This window comes from Eutrigla gurnardus (assembly GCF_963514095.1).
Source record: "Eutrigla gurnardus genome assembly, chromosome: 2".
NCBI classification, from domain to species: Eukaryota; Metazoa; Chordata; class Actinopteri; order Perciformes; family Triglidae; genus Eutrigla; species Eutrigla gurnardus.
This window is the reverse complement of record NC_139916.1, coordinates 190649-214842: the sequence shown is the minus strand read 5'-3', so window position 1 is coordinate 214842 and position 24194 is coordinate 190649. Positions and strand designations below refer to the sequence as shown.

The window sequence follows — 24194 nt, the reverse complement described above, 5'->3', positions numbered from 1 at the left end:
CTGTAGAATATGATGTCTTTGACAATGGAACAAATTAAAGCACGTGCACATTATCATGTTATAGTCATTCAGTGTCATTTCTGAGCAGCATGAGCAAACATGAGAAAAATCCTCCCCATCTCCAGTCTGTGCTTTTCTAGAATCAACACCGCACCAGATAATGTTCAATGTAATCCTGCCACAAGGAAATAAAAAGTCATAGTGTATAACTTTCCAGTCATTGCCATGTCATTGTAATCTCGTTTTACTGAAAAGGAGCTGCGAGTCAATTTCACTGTGGATGTGTGAAATAAACCCCTGGAGGACTCTTGCCAAGTGTGATAATGACCATTCCCTCTCGGCACGTTCACCAACCCATGATTGAGGCTGATTCCCCTCAGCATATATTTAGACCCCCACCCGCCCTCCTCATCAGCTACAGTGTGTGGTCTATTAGTTCGCAGACTGTGACATTAAGATGGCATGAAAATGACATCAGTGTGTTACAGTTGTGGTCGGGTCAGCGTCTGCAGGGTTTCTTCTAGTTTTAAACAAGGCTGAACTAAAGCTGTCCTATCTGGGTCATGTGACAGGGTTTATGTATTAAAGGAACCATTTTTTCTTGTTCTATAAACTTGTGTATGACACTCACATTATTTCATACTGACACCAGTGTCGGCTATTTGGTTCGATACTTTAAAACTTCCTCCATTCTACTTTACTATATGACGTTAAGCTCTCTGCAGCGAACAAATACAAATAAAATGTATTAACAAGCCGCCCAGCTGCAACAAACACCAGTCTGATAGGTAGCATGGACACAAGCCCGTCAGCTGTGTCTGCCTCCATACTTCACAGGTAGCACCTCACTCTGTGTCCAGTTGGTTTGTTATGAATAAATGCTACTCCGAAAGACCCTTGAGGCCCAAATCCAAAATGGTGACGCACTCAATGTTTCAAAACCCCTGCGGTGACATCACCATGACTACGTCCAACTTGTTCAACAACTGCTATTGTTAGCTTCGTGGTCTGTTTTAGAGACTTTAATTCAACTATTTTCAGAAGAGTTTGGAGCTCAGCTTTGTGTCTCTTGTCTTTCCACAGAAAGGGGAGACTGTGAAGAGGATACGAGAAGAGGTAAGACCCTGCCACCCACCCCCACCCTGCATATTCTTTCATTTCTGTTGCCTTCTGCTATCTGCTGTTAATCCATGACAACCCTTCAGAGGCAGCTCACATTCTGCTAATTATAGCATCATCAGAAACCAGTGCAATGCTGTGCAAATCCATCTAGAAACAGGAAGCATTTGCGCCATTGATAATAGTAAACATTATGCTAATAGATAGTAATAGGGTGTGTAGTTTCTCCTCACGTCCATCTATTTGTAGAAGGTTTGTTTTGTATTTCTGGTGTCCTGCTGCGATGGTATACATGTTGACATTTACATGTACAATGGTATCAGGACTGTGAACATGGCGCTCCTCTATGCAATATCTGTCCTCTGCACTTTTCAAGGAAACACAGATGCAAATAGAGAGAGAGTGAGACAGAGGTAGATATAGATTACTCTCAATGCAGGAAGTAAGAAAGCTGAATGTGTCTGTGGCACCAGAAACACTTTCCATCAGACGTTGTTTGTGACATTTTAATGAACCGGTTGTTGGAAGGTGAAAACCATCAGCTTTATAAAAGAAATCCAATAACACAAAAGCAATGCTTCTGCATTATAATCAAGTACAGCAGATGAAAGAGGTTACTTTCAGTTGGAATGAGCGCAGGGTTCATTCCAGCATCTAAATTAAAAATATTTTCAGGCTTTTGCATCTCCTCTCCAGCGTATTTTCACATGATGTCATTGACACGTGAGGAAGTGACGCTGGAAGCCCTGACCAAACTGAAGAATTTGAGGATTGAGTTGTTTTCACATGAACAATGTGGAACCTGAGGTGACATTTTGACACACACCTGTTACTTGGCCGACCAGGTGTTTAGGACAGAGACACCGGGTCACAGGGAACTGCTGTGTTGTCTTAAGAGCCTGATGCTGGTCACAGGACGGCTGTGGCTCAGAGCCAGTTGTCCTCCAATCAGAAGGTTGGTGGTTCAAATCTCCTCCAATCTGCATGCCGAAGTGTCCTTGGGCAAGATATTGATCCCCCAATTGTATGAATGAGTTAGATCCTGATGTGCAGGCGGTCCTCTGCCATCAGTGTAAGAATGTGTGACTGAACGGGTAAAAGTGACTGAATGTAGTGTGAAGCGCCTTGATTAGCTATAAAGTTAGAAAAGTGCTGTATAAATGCAGGTCTATTTGCTGTGTGTAATTATGGCTAAACGCACCACTGCCGGTGTAACAGATACCTCATGACCTGAGTTCAGTGAAAGGCCTCCGGTACTATTCAATTCAATTCAATTCAATTTTATTTATAGTGTCAAATCACAACAGAAGTCCTCTCAGGACACTTAACACATTGAGAAGGACTAGAATACACTCAAAATGTCCAGAGTCAATACAAAGTCCCAACATCACCCAGGGGCAAGCGTTACAGCGACAGTGGCGAGAAAAAACTGCCTTAATAGGCTTTTAGGCAGAAATCTGGTGCAGCCCAGGCCCTTGGGTTCCTTGGTGTTGGTAGTATAGTAGTAGTAGCATTAACAGTAGTGGTGGTATTAACAGAAGCAATAGTATCAACAGTAGTAGTCCAGTACTGGGACACCACGACTGTTAATAGAAAGTCTGTATGTTTAAAAGAACCTTTCAATCAACAGTTTTTATTTGAAGAAAGGCAATAAACAATAAAAAACAATGAACCTACATTCTCTTGTGGGCTTCCATAATTCCTCTTTCAAAAAACACTACATTTGCAACCGGGTTGCTTGCTGCAGCCATATGCATATTTAAACATGTGGATCTATAACTTCAAATGTTGTGCGTTCATGTCTCTGAATACAGACCACAGCGACATCAGTGGCTTGTTAATACATGCAACACATGATGGGAATCCTGAGGCTTGTCTAAAGGTTTGAGCAGAGCTTGTCGACGAGGCTACACAGACATGCAGTTAAAGAAAGGGAGTATGCCTTTATTGTAAAATGGTGACTTCATATCACACTGGTGGAAGAAGGATGATGTCACCAAACCCGTATTGTTATATTGCAGAAATCACATCAACCCAGCAAAATAAAAGCCTCTGAGTAAAATTAGGTCACAGAACAGCTTCCGGTAAGTTTCAAAAAGAACATAATACTCCACCGTGTTTTAATGAGCCTAAATGTGCTCAGTTTAGTCCGTCACTTCCCGGGGAAAGAAAAAAAGAGAAATAATTTCCCGCAAATACATTCAGAAGGAAGAAATAGTTTTAGAAATGTGTGTCCTCAGAGAAATAGTTTGACGATGACTGCATATGAATCAGGACACTGGAGGGAGGGAACGGATCATTTTTTTCTATTCATGTGTCCAGGGAATTCCTTTATTTTATCAACAAATGAAATGAAACGTGAATTTAGTCGAGTTTCTGTGGATCAGTCAGCCTTCAGAACCAGAAGAAAACTGATGAAAACTGATGAATGTGCTTTCATACAAAGACAAAGACAATATTTTAATATTCCATATGTAATAGTACATTTTTAGGGTGCTTTTGTTTGTTTAAGAAAAATCAAATTTGAGTCAAGTGTATTTACACATTTCATACGAAAGGCGTGGACTCAATGTGCTTTAGGATTGTAAGCAGAAAAATAATATGCATGACAAAAACATAAGAACATGTAAGATAGAAGGGGTTTACATATGGAGCGACTTTACAAAAAGACTGGACTCACTGTACACAGCCAAATGTACTCAGACCACCTCCATCACTACAAGAACGCCCTCACCACTGCCAAATCCTCATACTACTCCAACATTATCAACACTGGTACAGGTAACAATAGAGTCCTATTCTCTACAGTCAGCCACTTACTTCAGCCTCCTCAAACCCTCCCTCCAGGCATTTCCACTGACCAGTGCACTGCCTTCTTGGACTTCTTCAGCTCTAAAATCAACACCATTCACCAACAACTGGCCTCATCTTGCACCCCCGATCCACCCTGGATGATCACCACCGGCCAACCTCACATCAGCCCCCTCTCTGACCCCAGTATCAGAACACACCATCGTGGAACTCATCCATAAAGCCAAAACTACCACCTGTCAGCTTGATCCTCTTCCCACCTCCCTTGTCAAAGCATGTCTGCCGTCCATTTCCCCCATGATCACCAATTAATTAATTAACTCCTCCCTCACTACTGGTACTGTACCCCCCGCTCTCAAACTGGCTGCCATCACACCCATCCTGAAAAAACCCGGTGCTGACCCAGCTGACCTTAACCACTATCAGCCCATCTCCAACCTCCCCTTCATCTCCAAAACACTTGAAAGGGTGGTCACTGCACAATTACAGTCCCACCTCGACACAAACAATCTCCATGAACCCTTCCAATCCGGCTTCCGTCCAAAACACAGCACTGAAACAGCCCTAGTCAAAATCACCAACGACCTCCTCCGTGCAGCTGACTCTGGACTACTCACCATACTCATTCTCCTTGACCTCAGCGCAGCATTTTACACCATCTCCCACCCTATGCTCCTGGACCGCCTGGCTCGCATTGGGATCACTGGTGCTGCACTCTCCTGGTTCACATCATACCTCACCGACCGTCAACAATTTGTGCAATTAAGGAACCACAAGTCTCGGTGTCTGGGTGTTTCACTGGGTGTCCCCCAGGGGTCAGTCTTGGGTCCACTTCTCTTCACCATTTACCCCCTCCCCCTGGGCACAATCCTCCGTCACCATGGGGTCCACTTTCACTGCTATGCTGATGACACACAGGTCTACATCTCCTCCAAACCCACCGCTGCCATTCCTCCCACCTCCCTCATCACCTGCCTTGACGACATCCGGAGCTGGATGAGCAGGAACTTCTTAAAACTGAACGGCAATAAAACCGAGGCCCTGCTCATCGGCTCCAAATCCACCCTCACCAAATCACAGCACACCCCAGCTCCACCCATCATAGTCGACGGATTCCCTGTACCCTTCTATTCCCAAGTCAAGAGCCTCGGCGTCATTCTGGACAACACCCTCTCATTTGCACCCCATATTCAACACATCACCTGTGCAACATCTCCAGACTCCGCCCATCACTGACCCAATCCAGCACCAAAATCCTGGTTCACTAATTTGTCACATCACGCATCGATTACTGCAATGCCCTCCTCACTGGACTCCCCACCAAACTCATCAACAGACTGCAAATCATTCAGAACTCAGCCGCCCGGATCATCACCCACACCAAATCAGCTGACCACATTACCCCTGTTCTCATTCAACTTCACTGGCTACAATAACAATACAAAACCGCATCCTCTACAAAAACCTCCTCCACACCTACAAAGCTCTCAACAACCTAGCCCCCACTTACCTCTGCGACCTCCTTCACGAATACACTCCCTCCCGCTCCCTCTGCTCCACCTCTGCTGGACTATTAACCATCCCCACATCGCGCCTCAGTACCATGGGTGCCCGATCCTTCAGCTGCTCAGCACCCAGGCTCTGGAATTCCCTCCCCCCCACACATAAGACAGTCAGACACCGTCACAACCTTCAAGTCACAACTCAAAACTCACCAGTTCAAACTGGCTTACACTCTATAACTGGACAGTATGCACTTCACTTGTTTTTATCACACTGTCTTGTTTTTAGCATGATGTTTGTTTTTACATTTTTTAAGATTTTATACTTTGTAAGGTGACTTTGGGTGACATGAAAGGCGCCTCTAAATTAAATGTATTATTATTATTATTATTATTATTATTATTATGGACAGGAAGCAGCATGTGAAGCTGGGGAAGCACGTCTCCAACTGCCTGACCTCAAGGCTGCGTTCTTTCTCCCCTGCTCTTCCCCCCTGCTCTTCTCCCAGCTGCACCTCCAGTCACCAGTTTGTCAAGCTCCTGACGTTTGCGGATGACACCACCGTCATTGGGACCATTTCTGGCAGAGATCAGACTGCCTACAGGTTGGAGATTGACCACCTGGTGACTTGGTGCAGCCAAAACAACTTAGAGCTCATTGCTCTAAAGACAGTGGAGATGGTTGTGGACTTCAGGAGGAACGCAGCCCCACCCTCCCCCATCACCCTGTGTGACTCCCTAGTCAACACTGTGGAGTCCTTCTGCTTCCTGGGTACAGTCATCAGCCAGGACCTCAAGTGGGAGCAGAACGTCAGCTGCATCACCAGACAGGCACAGCAGAGGATGTACAAGTTCAACCTACCAAAGACTATGATGGTGCACTAGGTTCAGGATTAGACATAAAACGACTTTGTAAGAACTCAAAGTGCAACAACTAAATAAATAAATAATTGTGTTATTGAAAAAAAATCCAAAGAGACATGGAGCAAGGAAGTGAGTAATCTGGAGGTAGAGGAAAAGAAAATGGGCATTTATGTCTGACAAAGAAACTCACAGAGCAGGAAGAGGATGGATGAATATTTAAATGGATGAATATTTAAAAGGATATTTTCTTCTCAAGGACAAAGCACAAAACTGGATATACAGTTAGACTGGACTCATAAGTTACAGTTATTACACTTCTTTATTCCCCATCCTACTACCTCACTCCCTCAGTCATTGTGTATGCAAACTGATCACATGTGTACACACACACACACACACACACACACACACACACACACACTTTCCCTAATGAACTGACTAAATCCAGAGTTTCAAGGCTACATTTTCACACAATGCCGGGTTTTAAAGAGACACACACAAGGAGAGGACGTGGAATGCAAGAATTATTTTTCATCGAGTCAATAAAAGCGATGTCAGGCTGTAGCTCTTCATAATAGCTCCACATGCGCGCACACACGCTCACGCGCACACACACACACACACAAACACATGCATGCAGCTTGAGAGAGTAATCCAGTTGCATGATATGCTGTTCATTCTTCCTCCGCTCCAAATAAAGAGTAATGGAGATAAGATTCTGCAACAGCAAGACAGTGATCTGCTGCTCAAAGTGGCTTTTGTTTTCATAAAGCAAAGGAAGAGGGAGGAAGAGAAGGAGAAAGGAAAGGATAGGAGGAGGAGAAAGCTGAAAGCAAGGGAGGGTTGGAGAGGGTAATTGATACTATAGGGGTTAAGATGGAGGGTCAGTAATAGTAGTAGAAGTAGTAGTTGACGGGGGAAGTATTGTTATTTTTTTGTTAATGAGATTGATTAGATAAAAGGATGCAAGACAGAGGGAGAGATGAATGAAGGAGGGAATGGTAGTGGTGGAGGAATGGATGATGAGGGGATAAAAACGAATACTGACGTTAATGTGAGGAAAGGAAGGGCATACTTGTAGTTAGAGGGAAGGATGAAATGAGAAGAAGAGATGGATGATAGATGAGACAAATTGAGGAAACAGCAGAAAATGTATTTTATTCAGATACTAATTGAGAGTGGGAAAGACTTATTACCAAATGCTGTACAGAAGGTGCTTGGATGGAAACATATTCCATTTTCAGTCAATGGAGGATGATACGAGGGACAACAGGCTCACCAATAAAAACTCACACATGTATCTAAATGCAATCACACCAAACTGAGAGCAGGTCAGTTGGGCAGTCAGGGTCTGGAGGAAGGATTCAAGGAAAAGTAAGGTGAGTGGAGCTGCTCTGGAGGCGGGGCAGGAGGCCGTTCCGGGGATCCAGGGAGGCAGGAACCAGAGACTGCTGCGGCCCAGCGCAGATGTAACCCATGTGCGATGTGTTGTGCGATAAGAAACCAGGGAAACGGGCTGGTGGGCTCTGATACTCGTTTTATTCAGTCTGTCACAAAATAAACATAAACAGGAGAGACTTGAGCGGCATACATGAGGAGGTTGTCGACACTTCTGCAGACATGTTCCAGTCAGACTCTCTTTTACCCATCAAATAAGAGTGGTTTTTATCAAAGAAACCAGAAAATAATATGTAAAGAATGTAAAATATCATTCCCAAAACGTTATATTAAATTGACTTAAATAGAAATAAATTAACTGAAATAACTTAAATTATTCTCAGAGGACTCTCATTCATTCATTTCACATGCAAATAGCATCCCCACATATTAACCAGTGGACATATCATAAACGTAATTAACCATCTCCATACCTGTCACAAAATAAACATAAACAGGAGAGACTTGAGCGGCATACATGAGGAGGTTGTCGACACTTCTGCCGAGGAGAAAGAAAAAGAGTCACACTCAAAACAAAAACACCGTGAATCGGCTCTCGGCTAATGAAACGTCTAATGCGAACATTAGCACAAGCTAACGCTAACTAGCGATATTCACAAACTGCTTCGGAGTTACTTTTTACACACACACAATGCAGTTAACGGCCGAAAACACTCCCAACAACATCCCGGCATGAACCGCACTGGTCCCGTTAAACAACGGTCTCATAAAACAACATTTTAGTACTTTTAGTGGGAGAGAAGCTTCCACACATCCTACCTGCAGACATGTTCCAGTAAGACTCTGACCAGAACGCGCAGGCGCAGCACCTCAAAACTCCCCGTCATAGCCCCTCCCCTACGTACACACACACAGAGCTCCCCAAAACAGACAGGCAGAGGAGAAAAATCTTAACATTGCGAAAAATAAATCAATAACTGAATATTTTGGTGAAATTATATTAAAGTAAATATCCAACTGTTACATTCTCCCCTTCCGAATTTCACCAAAATCACACAGGGCTACAAAGGCGCTTTAAAATGAAGGATGTACAAGAACACTAAAACATTTTCTTCGCTCTCTGGACCAGTAAACCAAAAGATTACATCTCTCAGGTCAGTTAAAAAACTATCCGTTAACACAGATCAAAAGCAGTTAGAAGGTTGATCAGGCCTCCAACCCCTCAGGAATTTAAAGGTGCAGTCTACACCTCTTTACACACGGTTCCTTAGCAGCTCATATGTATTACAGTGTCTTAATCAAATTACACATCCAATATACAAAGTCAAGCACCCTTTAACTCCTTTTCATGCTACAGACAACGCCTTCTGTGGCGATAACCTACGCCATGTTAGAGGTCTCTGGACCATGTTCTCAATGAGTCTATTAACCGACCTCACTACCCTCCCAGCTCTAGTAACCACCCTACCCGGGACTGCAACTTGGTCAGTGTTATATCTGGTCAGGTCGGACTGTGTATCAGTGTGTCGATGATCATGACTCAAAGACTGATGTATGTCAGGGTCAGCAGTCAGTGCAGATTGAGCCTCTTCAGAGTCAGCAGGGGAAACTACTGGGATTGGGGCTGTGCTGACCCGTGGATCAGGTAAGTCTGAGGCTGTGCTGGCCTGTGGATCAGGTGAGTCCGAGGCTGTGCTGGCCTGTGGATCAGGCAAGTCTGAGGCTGTGCTGACCCGTGGATCAGGTAAGTCTGAGGCTGTGCTGACCTGAGGGTCGGGTAGGTCCGCCTTGTCAACACCATCCCATAGAGCATCAGCGCTGTCCGAGACTAGTGATGCGAGCTCATCTGCCACAGAATCACCATCATCCCCTTGATCCAGTTCAGACTCAACCCACAAGGACGTTCGAGCTTGAGAGGACTCTCTCTCCAAGCTATTGAGCTCATCTGCCTCACCATCGCCACTGAAGCCATCAGTACCAGAGGAGGTGTCCAGAGACCGGCTCTCCAGTGTGTCTTGAACAGGGAGAAAAGTCACATCCAACAGTAGATTTCTGTGCACAACTTTGCAGTGGCCTGAAACATTACCGATCTTGTATGGGTCTTAGGGTTTGTCTCAACCACTGTGTACACAACAGGTTCCCATTTATCTGCCAGCTTTTTCTTGCCACGCTCTCCCTTATTGGTGAGTAGCACGCGATCTCCGATATGGAGAGCAACTCCTTTCACTCTCCTGTTATACTGATGAGCTTGATGTTCTTGCTCTTTGGTTGCGTGCTGCTGAGCGATTTTGGCAGCCTCAGCGAGATATGACAGAAGAGTCTTGGAGTAGCTGCTGAAATCTGTCACCAAGGGATCATGTAGCACAGATTTGAACACAATGTCAACTGGGAGCCTCGGGACACGTCCAAACATTAAGTGGAAAGGCGCATAACCAGTAGTCTCGTGCACAGTTGCATTGTAGGCAAAGGTTAGCGTGTAGATCTGCTGTGGCCAGTTGTTCTTGGCACCAAGAGGGAGGGCTCGCAACATGTTGCCGAGGGTTCTGTTAAACCGCTCCGTGCCACCATTGCCCATCGGGTGATAAGCAGTGGTATGTGACTTGGCGACACCAGACAGTTGCAGCAGCTCGGACACCAGTTCACTTTCAAAGCTGGGGCCCTGGTCCGAGTGAATACGTTCAGGGAACCCGTAGACACAGAAAACCCGGTCCCACAGCTGTTTAGCAATCTGCTTGGCAGTCTGGTTACGACAGGGAAAAGCGTGTGCCATCTTCGTGAAGTGATCAGTCACCACTAACACGTCCACAGAGTTTTTGTTCTTGTCCTCAGCCGTCCAAAAGTCGATGCAGACGAGCTCCATGGGGCTGGTGGTTTTTATACTCTCCAATGGGGCTCTGGCTGAGGGCTCAGGAGTCTTGGCAAGCACACACCTCTCGCAACACCGCACATAATTCTTTACATCCCTCTCCATATTCGGCCAGAAGAACCGTTGCCTCGCTAAGTGAAGAGTTCTGGCCTGCCCTTGGTGACCCGCCAAGTCGTGAACTCCCTCCAATGCTCTCCTACACAAGCCTGCTGGCAACACCAACTGCAGCCTCTTTACTTTGCTCACAGGGTCTCTTGTCTCCCTGTACATAATGCCACTTTGAACCTTGAGCTTGTCCCAATGTTTCAGCAGAGCCAGCGATTTTGCTCCCATACCATGCCTCTCTCGACGGGACGGACGTCTTTTCCGCACTACAAAGGGCAAAACACTGGAGATGGTCAGATCTTGAAGCTGATGGTCCTCGAGCTCCTGTAAGGTAAGTGAAGGCAAGGTGTCTTGACCAGCAGGTTGCAGCTGTTGGACATGATGAACAAGACTTGAGGCTCTTGTCTCTACGTGACTCTCCCAGTCATTATGACACAGCAAAGCAGCCTTGATTTCAGATGAGCTGCAGGAACCCGGTGTTACCAAGGTGGGTTCATGTTGCTGGATTACTTGAAGGTGTTGGATGCCAGCTCTGAAAACATCTTGCACCTTGTCAGCCTCTGCACCATCTGCTTCATGCACCAAACTGTCATAAGGCTCTTGGATGAGACGTCCACTAATGGAAGAGGCGAAAGGGTCACGACTGAGAGCATCGGCTACAATATTTCTCGGACCGGGGATGTATCTCAGATCAAAGTTGTAAGACGATAACTTGGCCACCCACCTCTGTTCATATGCATCAAGCTTGGGCTTGGTCAAGATGTGGGTGAGCGGGTTGTTGTCTGTCCACACTGTGAAGTCATGTCCTTTCAACCAATGACTGAATTTCTCTGTGATGCTCCACTTCATGGCCATGAACTCGAGGCGATGGGCGGGATATCTCTGTTGTGATTTGCTAAGGGTCTTGCTAGCAAAAGCTATGGGGCGTGCCTTTTTTTCTCCAACAGGCACCTGAGACAAAACAGCGCCAAGTCCATCTAGAGATGCATCCACAGACAGAATGAAAGGTCTTGAAAAATCAGGGTGAGCCAACACTGCACAATTGACGAGTTCCTTTTTCAGCTTATAAAAAGCCTCTTCACAAGCAGGGCTCCAATCATCAGCTGTCAGCTTCCTGAACAGGCCAGCGCCCCCACCAGCCTTGCCAAACCGCCCTCTCCTCTTCTGGCCCGCCGTCAGAGCGAATAGGGGTTTAGCAATGGCTGAGCACCTTGGGATGAAACTTTGATCAAATAAGACCATGCCCAGGAAGGATTTAACCCGCCTCACTGAGGGAGTGTTCCCATCCTCTTCCATCAGAGCCTCTTTTGGCATGTCTGAAATCACGCTCACTTTTGCAGGGTCCACAGCCACACCGCAACGTCTTCAGTGGGGGCGAACACGAGCAGGTCGTCTAGGTAGCAAAGCAGACTTGTGAAGTTAAGCTCACCAAAGATGTTCAACATCATTCGCATAAACGAAGCTGGACTGTTGCAGAGTCCTTGGGGCATCCTGTTGTATTCGTACAAGCCAGCAGGTGTTGTAAAGGCTGTGTACTTTCTGTCCTCTTCGCACATGGGGATGTTGTAAAACCCGGAGGTCAGGTCCATGGTGCTAAAGAAGGCATTGCCTCCAAGGGCCGCAAGGCAGTCTGCTTGGTGAGGAAGGGGGTGAGCATCCTTCAGTGTTCGTGCATTAAGCCACCTGAAATCCGTGCAGATCCGTAGCCCTCCATCCTTCTTCCAGACCATGACAAGAGGAGACGCATATTCGCTGATGGATTTACGGATGATGCCCTTCTCCTCCATGTCTGTCAGTACCTGCCGCAACTGTTGATAATGGGCCGGGGGCACTCTCCTATATGGCATGCGAAATTGGCCGGTCATCAGTCAGATGGATTCGGTGAATGAACCCCTTAGCTTCACCACAGTCAAGCGAGTGCCTGGAGAAGATGTCTTCGTACTGCTCAACAAGCTCAACAAGCTTTGCTTTTGACTGGATGCTTGTGTGACATGAGTCAATGTCGAGGTCATCTAGCCCCAGCTCCGAGAGTCTGGCCTTGAGGTTGGCTGTAGTGGGAGTGGACTTGGTGACCTGCTCTTTTGAAATCCTCCACTGCAATACACGGTGACACTTCTGCAACCAGAGAGTTACGCTTCAGGAGGGTTGGCCTTGAAGACAGGTTAGTGATTTTCAGTGGCACCCACCGATCTCCCCACATCGGTGTGATAACCCGCCCGACCAGAACATCTCTTGGCCTGGACTTGGAAGTGCAAGGCTCCACAATGATTGTGCTGCCAGGGGACACAGGGACTTTGCTAGAGAGTTTGCCCCACACCAGATGTTCTTGCTGGGGAAGTAATGTGACAGCATGGGGCAATTTCACAGAGCCGATCTTGTCTGGGACCTCATTACCCCTCCATCTGGTGGTACATGACATCATATCTAAGAAGTGTTCATAGTCAGTAAGCGAATGCTTGCATCCAATGGACGTGAGCTTCCAGTCGTCAACTTCACTTTTCAAGACATGCATCAGATGTTTGAGGACATTCGAGCCAATGATGAGCTCATCTCGTTGGCCGGGCACCACTAAAACAGGGACGATGCATTTCACTCCATAAACAGTCATTGTTAAATCATACACACATTTTGGGTGTGTCTGCTTGCCTCCACAGCCAACCAACACAATCTTTTCTGCTGACTGTGGTTCTCCCACAAGAGCACCGGCTTCTCTAAGCAACCCTTTAGCATCTTCATTTAGGGTGCACGCCATGGATCCTGAATCAATCATGGCCTTCAATCCAACCTTGTCATTCACTCCGACTTGTGTGTAGAATAACTCACTGAAGGCTGGCACCTCTGCTGATCCTTGAACCACGACTTGGTAACCTTCAGGAACCGCCGAACAGGTGTTAACATAGAGAAGCTCAAGATCTGTTTCACTTTCCTTGAGGGTTTCTTGTCCTCCTCCCACACTGCCCCTCTCCAAATGTGGGTGTCTTAGTTTCCCTGAGGCTGACTCTGGCTGGAGCTATTGGGGCCCCCCTGCCTCTGGTTTTGTCTGTTACAGTCTCTTTTAAAATGGTCAGGTGAGTAGCATGAATGGCACAGCTTCTCTTTTCTGCAGTGCATAAGTGTGGTGTGGCTAGTGTCCCCACAAACCCTGCAGCTCCTTCTCTGGAAAGGGACTGGAGCAAACTGTTGTGGTGAGACTGGCGAAGATGTTGCCACCTGCACTTCCTGACGAGCCATCATTCGATCCAGGAGACCTATCAGAGCCTGCATGCCATTCCCGTCTATGGCTGCAGTGACTGGTGGGGCAGGACGGCGGTGAGCCACTTGGGACACTGGCGGGCATGCAGCTGACTGTGTGTACTGAGAGGCCAGCGCTGGTATTGAGCAGGCCGATGCTGCTGCCTGGGAGGCACGAGGAGTCACTGCTGTGGCTGAAGATGGGACGAATTGGTCAGCTGTGGGTGAGAGCTGAAAGGTGGGAGCTGAAGTTGGTGTCGTCAGGTAAGTTTCTGTAGGTGAGGCTGGTGAGGTGAACTGGGGGGTGGAGAGCAGTGGTGATGCATGTGATACCTCAGTTCCCTGCAACATGGTGGTCTGGGCATGGCTGACAGCATGTTTATGCGGGGTTCGATTTCCAGCATGAGAGCGTGTCCTGAGCTCTCGTAGGAAGCTATCGATGCGTTCTTGGACTTCGCTGGTTGTCCACTCCTCGGCTGCCTTGAAGCTGAGCCTATTAAACAGGACAGGATCAGGACAATATTTAATGAACATCATTGTGACTTCTCGGCCTGGATCCTCAACACTGCGTCCCTGTCGCCGTAAGCATTCATCAGCGATGTCAATAGCATTGTTCAGCCTGATCCAATATTCCATAACCCCTTCGTATTGCAGTGGCCTAGTGTTGTAGAAGTCAGCCATTGGCATGGAGGAGTATGTCAACTCACTGTAATGCCTTTTCAGGATGTCAAATATCAGTCCTGGGGTCTGAATGTGGTCAAGTGAAAGGTTGTTGCGAAGTGTAACCCTCACTACGTCTTTAGCTTTGCCCATTAATTTAGACAATATTTCCTGTGACTGTTGCTTTGTTGGAGTGTTTCTCTTAACAAAATACATGTTCATCAAATCAACCCACTCGCGAACAGAACATTTATCACTGCTGTCACCCCTGAAAACTGGTGGCTCTTTAACGTCAGACTGCATGACTAGTCTTACACCAGACAGGTTCAGCCCAGAATGTCCCTGCTCTGACCTAGGGCTCTCTGTTAACACAGGCTCAGTAGTATTTTTATCACTTCGCAATTGGGCAGCAATGGACTGACCAATCTGATCGGCCAGCTCTGAAATTAGAGTACTCAAATCAGCACGGGGTGTTGTCTGTGGGGACTGAAGCTCACAAGGGGGAACCTGGATTCGAGTGGAGCTAATCCTAGGGGTCCCCAAGCCGCCCACTCTGGGTGTCTGAACTCCCTCATTGAGAAACCACCCTCTCCCAAAACTTGTGGTAGAAAAAGTTTCCCCTATTGGAACTCCATTGTCTCCCATATTAGTTGCTGAATGCATGTTAACAACCCCAAGTAGCAGTAGAAAAAGAAAAAAAAAACCCAGTGTAAATCACATATCAAAACTACACAACAATATGAATCTCAGTTATGTTGCTATATTACTGTTAAATGTGTCAACAACAATCAGAAAATGTCCCACTCAAATGAAATGACCAAACTTTAAATGAAGGTGTGCATGAAGAGCTTCCCTCGGCGATCGGAATGGCATCGATGCTTGATGATCCGGGTCACGGCACCAATGTAACCCATGTAGAACCCTCTCTGCCGGTACTCTGCGATGTGTTGTGCGATAAGAAACCAGGGAAACGGGCTGGTGCGCTCTGATACTCGTTTTATTCAGTCTGTCACAAAATAAACATAAACAGGAGAGACTTGAGCGGCATACATGAGGAGGTTGTCGACACTTCTGCAGACATGTTCCAGTCAGACTCTCTTTTACCCATCAAATAAGAGTGGTTTTTATCAAAGAAACCAGAAAATAATATGTAAAGAATGTAAAATATCATTCCCAAAACGTTATATTAAATTGACTTAAATAGAAATAAATTAACTGAAATAACTTAAATTATTCTCAGAGGACTCTCATTCATTCATTTCACATGCAAATAGCATCCCCACATATTAACCAGTGGACATATCATAAACGTAATTAACCATCTCCATACCTGTCACAAAATAAACATAAACAGGAGAGACTTGAGCGGCGTACATGAGGAGGTTGTCGACACTTCTGCCGAGGAGAAAGAAAAAGAGTCACACTCAAAACAAAAACACCGTGAATCGGCTCTCGGCTAATGAAACGTGTAATGCGAACATTAGCACAAGCTAACGCTAACTAGCGATATTCACAAACTGCTTCGGAGTTACTTTTTACACACACACAATGCAGTTAACGGCCGAAAACACTCCCAACAACATCCCGGCATGAACCGCACTGGTCCCGTTAAACAACGGTCTCATAAAACAACATTTTAGTACTTTTAGTGGGAGAGAAGCTTCCACACATCCTACCTGCAGACATGTTCCAGTAAGACTCTGACCAGAACGCGCAGGCGCAGCACCTCAAAACTCCCCGTCATAGCCCCTCCCCTACGTACACACACACAGAGCTCCCCAAAACAGACAGGCAGAGGAGAAAAATCTTAACATTGCGAAAAATAAAACAATAACTGAATATTTTGGTGAAATTATATTTGAGTAAATATCCAACTGTTACACAGACAGGAACCGGAGACTGCTGCGGCCCAGCGCAGACAGGAACCGGAGACTGCTGCGGCCCAGCGCAGACAGGAACTGGAGTTGGGTGGACCCCCGTCAAGACACGTTTTTTTTTAAAGGGAATATTCAAACGTCATTTTTGAGCAATTTTGACAGCCATAAAGGACACATAAATATCTATCTATCTAGACACCGGAACTAGCTTGGTATCGGTCGGGACCCCCATCACCAGAACTGGTGGTAATTCATCCACCTCAAAACCTCATCCAGCATTCAACTCACAGTTTTTAACAGTTTTAACCATTTAAGTACGATCCTGTTGCCGGCGACAGAAATGGACATAGAGAATTCTAAATACCATAACTCCTCAACCATTCACACGATCGCTCTAATCCCTACGGCTCCTGACAGCAGAGTCTGCGCTAGAAGCTTTATTGTGCACAAGGAGCAGCAGCAGAAGCCAATGACCCACCTAAGCCCCCCACTCAAGTCCACTTTCATGTCCCCACCAATGCAAGAGAGGACACTGACACTTAACTTGGACACTGAAAGCTCTATGTAAACAAAACTGTTTGATAAGATGTAAAAAAAGATTACTTCTGTAATCTCAAAAATGTCCGTCGTGTACATTTACAACGGTTCATAAAGAGAAACCTGATGAAAATGAAAATACATTTTTTACTTTTTTGTTTTTACACACTGTTTTAAGCATTTAGCTTAAAGCTACACTTCTTGAAAAAAGGAGCAAAGTAATTTGCAAAAAAGGACATTTTATGACACATTTACTCTAAAAAAAAAAAAAAAGACAGGACTGTTACAATTATAGGACTTAACAGGTTAAACAGTTTAAAACACGGGGTTACGTTTCGACTACAAAAATACAGTTAGGTTGAGACAACAGAACTACATAGTTAGGTTTCAGCAACAGACTAGAACAAATGGATTGAGATGGATAGAACAAATAAATAGACCAGGTAGTAAATAGACAGAACATATTGGTAAAACAGATATAGATTCTTCTTCTCCTTTTCTTCTCCTTATTCTTATTGTCCTTCTTTTCTCTGTTTACACTACTTCATCTAACCTTGAATGGTTCTTACGTCTCTTCCTCTATATCTCCACCTTCTCCTCAAATATTTTCACTTCCTTGTCTCTCTCTGATCCCTTTTTTCACTTTTCTGTACTGCTCTTCCTCCGACTTCCCTTACGCCTCTTTCTTTTAATAAACCTCTTCCTCTCCCTTCATTTCCTGGGCTTGATTACCATCCTCCTCCTCCTCCTCCTCCAAATCATCTTAATCTTTCTCTCCCTAATCTCCCCCAATATTCTCGCCACCTTTTCATTTACTCCTATCCTCTCCTTCCTACCTAACCACCTTGGTTTACTACATTGCTGTTGTTCTCACTGTCCTGCCTCCCTCTCTCTTCCCCTTTTGCAGCCTCCTTGTAATCCCTCTCCTCCTGCATCACAGGTGAATCTCCTTTAGGGGGCAGTGTGGTAAACATTTCTACTCCTCTTCTCTTTCCTGGCGCACATATCCCCCTCCTTCCCGCTAATGTGTTTTTTCTCTCCTGTGTTCCTCCCCTCCCCCTCTTCATAACCTCCATCTTCCCTCGTAACTCACCTCCACTCTACTCCCACACATGCCTCCCTTCATTTCCCCTCCCTTGCATTATCCACTCACCCCCCTTCCCCCATGACTCCTCCATCCCTCCCTTGTTCCTCCATCCATGGACGGACCCTCAGAGCAGCGCAAGGATCAACATCTCAGAGGGTTCTTGTCCAGAGAGGATCATCACCATCACGGGTCAGACGGACTGTGTGTTCAGAGCATTCACCATGATCACACTCAAACTGGAGGAGGTACACACACACACACACACACACACACAGACACATGCACTCACACACACACACACACACACACGCACAGACACACACACACACACACACACACATGTGACTCCATCTGTCAATTAAATTAAATGTTATTTATAGTGTCATCTCACAACAAAGGTTATCTCAGGACACTTTACACATCAAGCAGGACTAGAACAGGATCCGGACTCGAACAGGATCATGATTTTCAGAGTCCATACATCACCAGGAGCAAAGTGTTACAGCGCCACCTAGTGGTGGGGAAAACTGACTTAACAGACTTTTAGGCAGCAACCTGGAGCAAACCTAACCCTAACCCATTTCCATTTGCTTCATTGTGAGTGCGATTTAGTCACCACGTACCATTAGTCCGAAACAATGTATTTCATCCAACCCCAACTCATCCACTGTTAATGGGAATGTCTAGTTTTACGATCCAATCCATGGATCAACTGCTGATGATACAACTATTATTTATCCAGGTTTCACTTAGGGGCTGGTGGGGGGGCTCTCAGTATTAAGGACCCTACAAGAAGTTAAACACCTGAACTCCCCACCAGTCAGTTAGAGTTCAATGAGCCTGTTGGATGTGAGAAGTAACGTCTTCAAAATCCTAACGCAGACATGTTGGGTTAGCTTTAGCAATTGTGATACAGCTGCAAGAGACTTAACAATAAACATACTGTTGACACTTAACACATAACTGTGGAGAAAAATCCACTACAATTCCAATGTAACCATGTAATCCATTCATATCTTATCCATATAATGGCCAGCCAGGAGTGGTCATAGCAAAGTCTGTGGGCAGGAGGTCGGGTTGGGCAGGTGCATCTAAAACCATCAGACCTTCACCTTGAAGTCAAACCAGAAGTCAACGTTGATTTATTTGTCACATAATTGTCATACTTCAGTATTGTCTCTTCTGTAGTTATTTTAACCCAGACCACAATGTTTTCCTCAACCTAACAAAATAGTTTTGTCGCCTAAACAGGTTCTGGACTTTAGGGATTTGACCAGGCGCCAAACCTTTCTATGAGAATACATTGAACAGTGATGCTGATATCAATCAGATTAAATAACAAATGGCGGACTATGCCTCTAAAAATGAAAGATTCGATATTTTCAGGATGTAAATACGTTGAATGTCTACTGCCGACCATGTGTCATACAAAAAATAGGATTGGATTTCACGAAAACATTAAGGATCATAATGCTACACATTGAAATAGTCAACACTGGATTAAAACTTGCAACAAGATAATATTTTCAATATTTTATTAAACAGGAATGATTTTGTAGGAACGAGGGCCTCCATGTGATATGTGTTTAAATAAGCTCCTTCTTCAAAGTTATGGCATCAACAGAATAGTAGTTGTTGTTGATGCATTGTGAGATCCAACAAACAGCCTCCTGCTTACAAACTCAAAACATGCTTCAAATCAACAAAACCTTATTTAGTAATAGTAGAGATTCCAAAGTTTCAAAGATGTAAAAAATCTCTGGCTGAATTTTGAGGAAATTTGAAGCATGAATATTTACATTCAGTGGAATTGTGCAGCCATAAAAAGTGGACATAGGGAGAGACCTTAAACTCATTTTAACAATGTTTACTGAGATCATAAATCAAGAGTGGAGTTTGGTGATATATTTATTTATTTTATTTATTTGTTTATTTCGGGCATGTCAATTCAATCGTCATCATCACACTTCATCTTTGTTCAAATAATACAATACACATGGCCGAAAGGGAAAGCGGGAGAAGCCAAAGCTTAGTCCCGCCCCCATTACCCACAGGATAAAATCTTCATCATCATCTTTTCTTATCTTTTGCATTTTACATTTTGACATAACATGTTACAGCAGTAGGTGGTATAGAGAGCTGAGGTCCAGCTCTAGACAGTGCATACAGATTACGTGTGTGTCTGCACACGTGTCCATATTTGTCCGACATGAGTGAACAACAGTCTCATCTTATAGCCAGGCATGACACAAAGTCAGAAGGTGGTCCAATCGACAGAGAGCAAAAGTCCAGTGTAGATATTATTTGTTGGGATGGTGTGAGGGCCCTTTTTATGCCATTTTTATTTTATTCATCAATCTCCTCTGCAGCTTTCGCTGCCGTTAACTTCGCCATGTCCGCCCGATTAGTGGCTACTTCAACTTGCATCAGTGCCGTGAACTCGCGAACTGCGGAGATGTCAGAGCGCAGCCCGACCACAGCAGTCCGAGTGGTGGCGTTGTCCGCCCTCACACTGGTCAGCTCAGTAGCGATCTTTCTCATTCTCCGATATAGCATGAAGATTCCACATCCCAAGGCGATCATTCCAATTGTCATGAACGTGAACACGTACACGTCCTCGACGTCCTCCACATCCAGAGCAGCGAGGCAGATGACTCTCCACTTTCCCCAACCATCCATGATGTAGCCGGACATGAAGGTCCCATCGGGGCACGTAGGTTCACCAGAACCTGCACCCCGTGTTGAGAACACTCTGTCGATGGCATTCAGTGACCAGCTCAGCAACTCCATCGTGGACTGTTGGATTGATTGATTGAAAACGTTGTTGTACAATATTAGACAAGTCTCCAATCGAGTGACCTTAGTGTGTCGATTTACAGGCTCAGTTGAGTTCTTCACAGCTCAGAACTTCTGCTCGCTCACAGTAGTGTCACAGTTTGTATTCGTACCTAATTTATCTCCACATTGTTGATACACATTATGACAACATCCTGCTACGTACCACCGACATTGGCCTTGGACCATACGTTCCCAGGTTCAACTTATTGTTTGGGTACAGAAGGTTTTTTGTTATGCTCCCATGCCGTCTCAACACAGTGTCTGCTGATTCGTGCCTCTGACCCCCATCAATCCTCCTGTATTAATCTATATACAGTACAATCAGAGAACACTCAGTAGAGAGAATGCAGCTTTAAGGACCCTAGTTAGAGCATGACAGGGAGGGAAAATCTGAATTGATGATTTCCAGAGAGAATCAGCATGTCTTCTTCTGGGTTGAATTGCATGTGGTTGTCTTTGTCTTGTCGTTCAAGAAAGTACCAAGAAATGAAATCCAAGCAGCTGGTATTAAAATCCTGGTTAATTTTATAGTCCACACATTTAATCAAGAATACATTTGCAAAAAACAAATTAAATTAAAGGAATCTGAAAGTTTTTATAAAGCAGAATGGCTGATGAACTGATGTATTTCAATATATGAGGAACATTATTGTCAGTTGAGATTCCATTAAAGAAAGGAGAACGAGAAAAAAAGAAATAAAGCAGGACACTGAAAAGAGAAAGTAAAAAGTGATCTAGTTGGAGATAAATTAAGATTAAGCTGCTGGAGGAGGAGCTGAGTGCATTAAAGAAAATGTGTAATGGGAGACAGATGGAAGACTGAGGAACGACAGAGTAAAACTGAGATGGAACAAATATCACAACATGTTGCTCAGCAATCTGCAGTTTATTTTGAAATGCAATGAAATATAGATGGGAAATATGGCTTTATGTATCCAAAGTAACCCAGCAGGGAGACAAGCAGCAGTGTTCAAAATAACCAGAAAACATCACATTCAGCAGCACTAGACAAAACGGAAAAGGGGCTGAAATGGTCAACTTTACCAGGATCACGAAAATCAGCTGGCTTTCCACCGACACATTTAGTCACAAATGCATTTCACAGTTTAACTTAGCATCATGAAAGCTGCTGCAAGCGTGGAAGGCTGTCAATTACTGTGACGATAACGCAAGGAAACGGGCCATTTATTCATGATATTAATAGAAATATGTGTTCATCTATTCAGATCACGTTCATGTGACGGGCAGCTCAGATGAGACGGCAGTGCTATTTACATCTGAAATACAATGAGGCGCCAGTTGGGCACAACCTAAATGATGGAACCAATCGTATTAAGACTAGGTGATTTAGGCTACTATTAATTACCTGAGTTAATTAAAGAGAGGAAGTATTAAAGAGAGCAGAGATGGACAGTGAGAGAAAAAAGGGGTTTTAAGCTGCCAAAGGGGGAGATGGTACGTAATGAGAAACGGGGGAGACGGTGAGGTAAGAAAGTTCACAGTAAAAGATACGAAGATCTGTTGAAGGGAAAGAGAGTGTTCAATTAACATGGCCAGAGAGGCTCTCTGTCTAATGGACAATCAAGAAGAGAAGTTTTTGGAGTAAAGTCGAGGGGTGGAGATGGGTGAGGAGAAAGATGGAGATTAGATGGAAGTGAAGGTCTGTGATGAAGACTAAGAAAACAAGCTCACAGGATGTTTCTTCAAACGCCTTTTATAGGCAGTGCTTTGATTCGCTACAAATCTCTGGAAAGGCTGAAGACAAATAGATGAGAGGATTTGTTGACGTTGTTGTCTAAACCTAACTAAGGGGTTTGTTATCTACACCTAACTAAGGGGTTTGTTATCTACACCTAACTAAGGGGTTTGTTATCTACACCTAACTAAGGGGTTTGTTATCTACACCTAACTAAGGGGTTTGTTATCTACACCCTTACTAAGGGGTTTGTTAGCTACACCTAACTAAGGGGTTTGTTATCTTCACCTAACTAAGGGGTTTGTTATCTACACCTAACTAAGGGGTTTGTTATCTAAACCTAACTAAGGGGTTTGTTATCTAAACCTAACTAAGGGGTTTGTTATCTACACCTAACTAAGGGGTTTGTTATCTACACCTAACTAAGGGGTTTTGTTGTCTAAACATAACTAAAGGGTTTTGTTATCTAAACCTAACTAAGGGGTTTTGTTGTCTAAACCTAACTAAGGGGTTTTGTTGTCTAAACCTAACTAAGGGGTTTTGTTGACTGAAATCACTAAGAGGTTTTGTGGTCTAAACTAACTAAGAGATTTTACTGCCTAAACCTAACTGAGATACTTTCTTGCCTAAACCGAACTAATGGGTTTTGTTATGTAAACCTAACTAAGGGGTTTGTTATCTTAACCTAACTAAGGGGTTTTGTTGTCTTAACCTATTTAAGGGGTTTTGTTGTCACAACCTAACTGAGATGTTTGTTATCTAAACCCAAGATGTTCTGTTGTCTAAATGCAACTAAGAGGTTTTATTATCTAAACCAATATAGTTTTGTTTTTGTCGTCAAAAAAAAGAAAGCCTGAGACATTCACACTGTCTGTTTAATAGTGTTAATCCTGTAATTTAATTTTGTTTTAAAACCTTTGCACATCGGAGGTGTGACTAATTAACCAAAAGGTCTTTCACATGAATGTGATCCATCCATCATCTAATCTCTACTGCTTATCCTGTATTCAGGGTCGCAGGGATGAATGTGATTTGTTTTCCCAAAATATCTACAGCACAGTTTTACTGGTCAAGCGTTGCATATCTGAAAATAAAGGACTCTTGGGTTTGTGTCTCTCTCAGGACCTGACAGCCTTGGTAGTCAATGGCACAGTGAGCAGCAAACCTCTAGTCACCCTGCGATTGGTCATCCCAGCCAGTCAGTGTGGATCTCTCATTGGCAAGGGCGGCTCAAAGATCAAGGAGATCAGAGAGGTGAGTGTGATGAGAATAATCATAACATCCTATGTTAAATGGTCTCTGCATCCAGATAGGAAGAACCATAAATGACCATAACGATAATGAAGCATTTATCATTTTGATTTTTAAAACACAGACTGAACAATAATATGAATAGAGACAAGATCTTGAAACATTTTCACAAAGGCTGTCACTTTGTCACTTCTGCTACTTAACATTGAACTGAATATGAATTGCCTATCATCGCCTCTATGTGCTTGTTTCCATAGCAAAAATACAAACGGAAGTAGCCACATTTTAAGAGATATATCCCGTGATCACTCCATTGTGTCAATTAATACAAGTTCTTATAGATTATGAACAA

At 44.5% G+C, this 24194-nt stretch overlaps 1 protein-coding gene across 4 annotated transcripts in view; it reads left to right on the top strand.

The window, feature by feature from the left end:
* pcbp4 (poly(rC) binding protein 4) overlaps window positions 1-24194 on the top strand; it is an 87744-nt gene that overhangs the window by 47637 nt on the left and 15913 nt on the right. For 3 of the 4 annotated variants that reach the window (XM_084034395.1, XM_084034392.1, XM_084034393.1), the window contains exons 4-7: window positions 1084-1116; window positions 17878-17910; window positions 18186-18302; window positions 23714-23845. In XM_084034395.1, coding sequence (XP_083890521.1) covers window positions 1084-1116; window positions 17878-17910; window positions 18186-18302; window positions 23714-23845 — 315 coding nt within the window. The remainder of the gene's footprint in view (window positions 1-1083; window positions 1117-17877; window positions 17911-18185; window positions 18303-23713; window positions 23846-24194) is intronic. The other variant, XM_084034394.1, reaches the window with a different exon arrangement.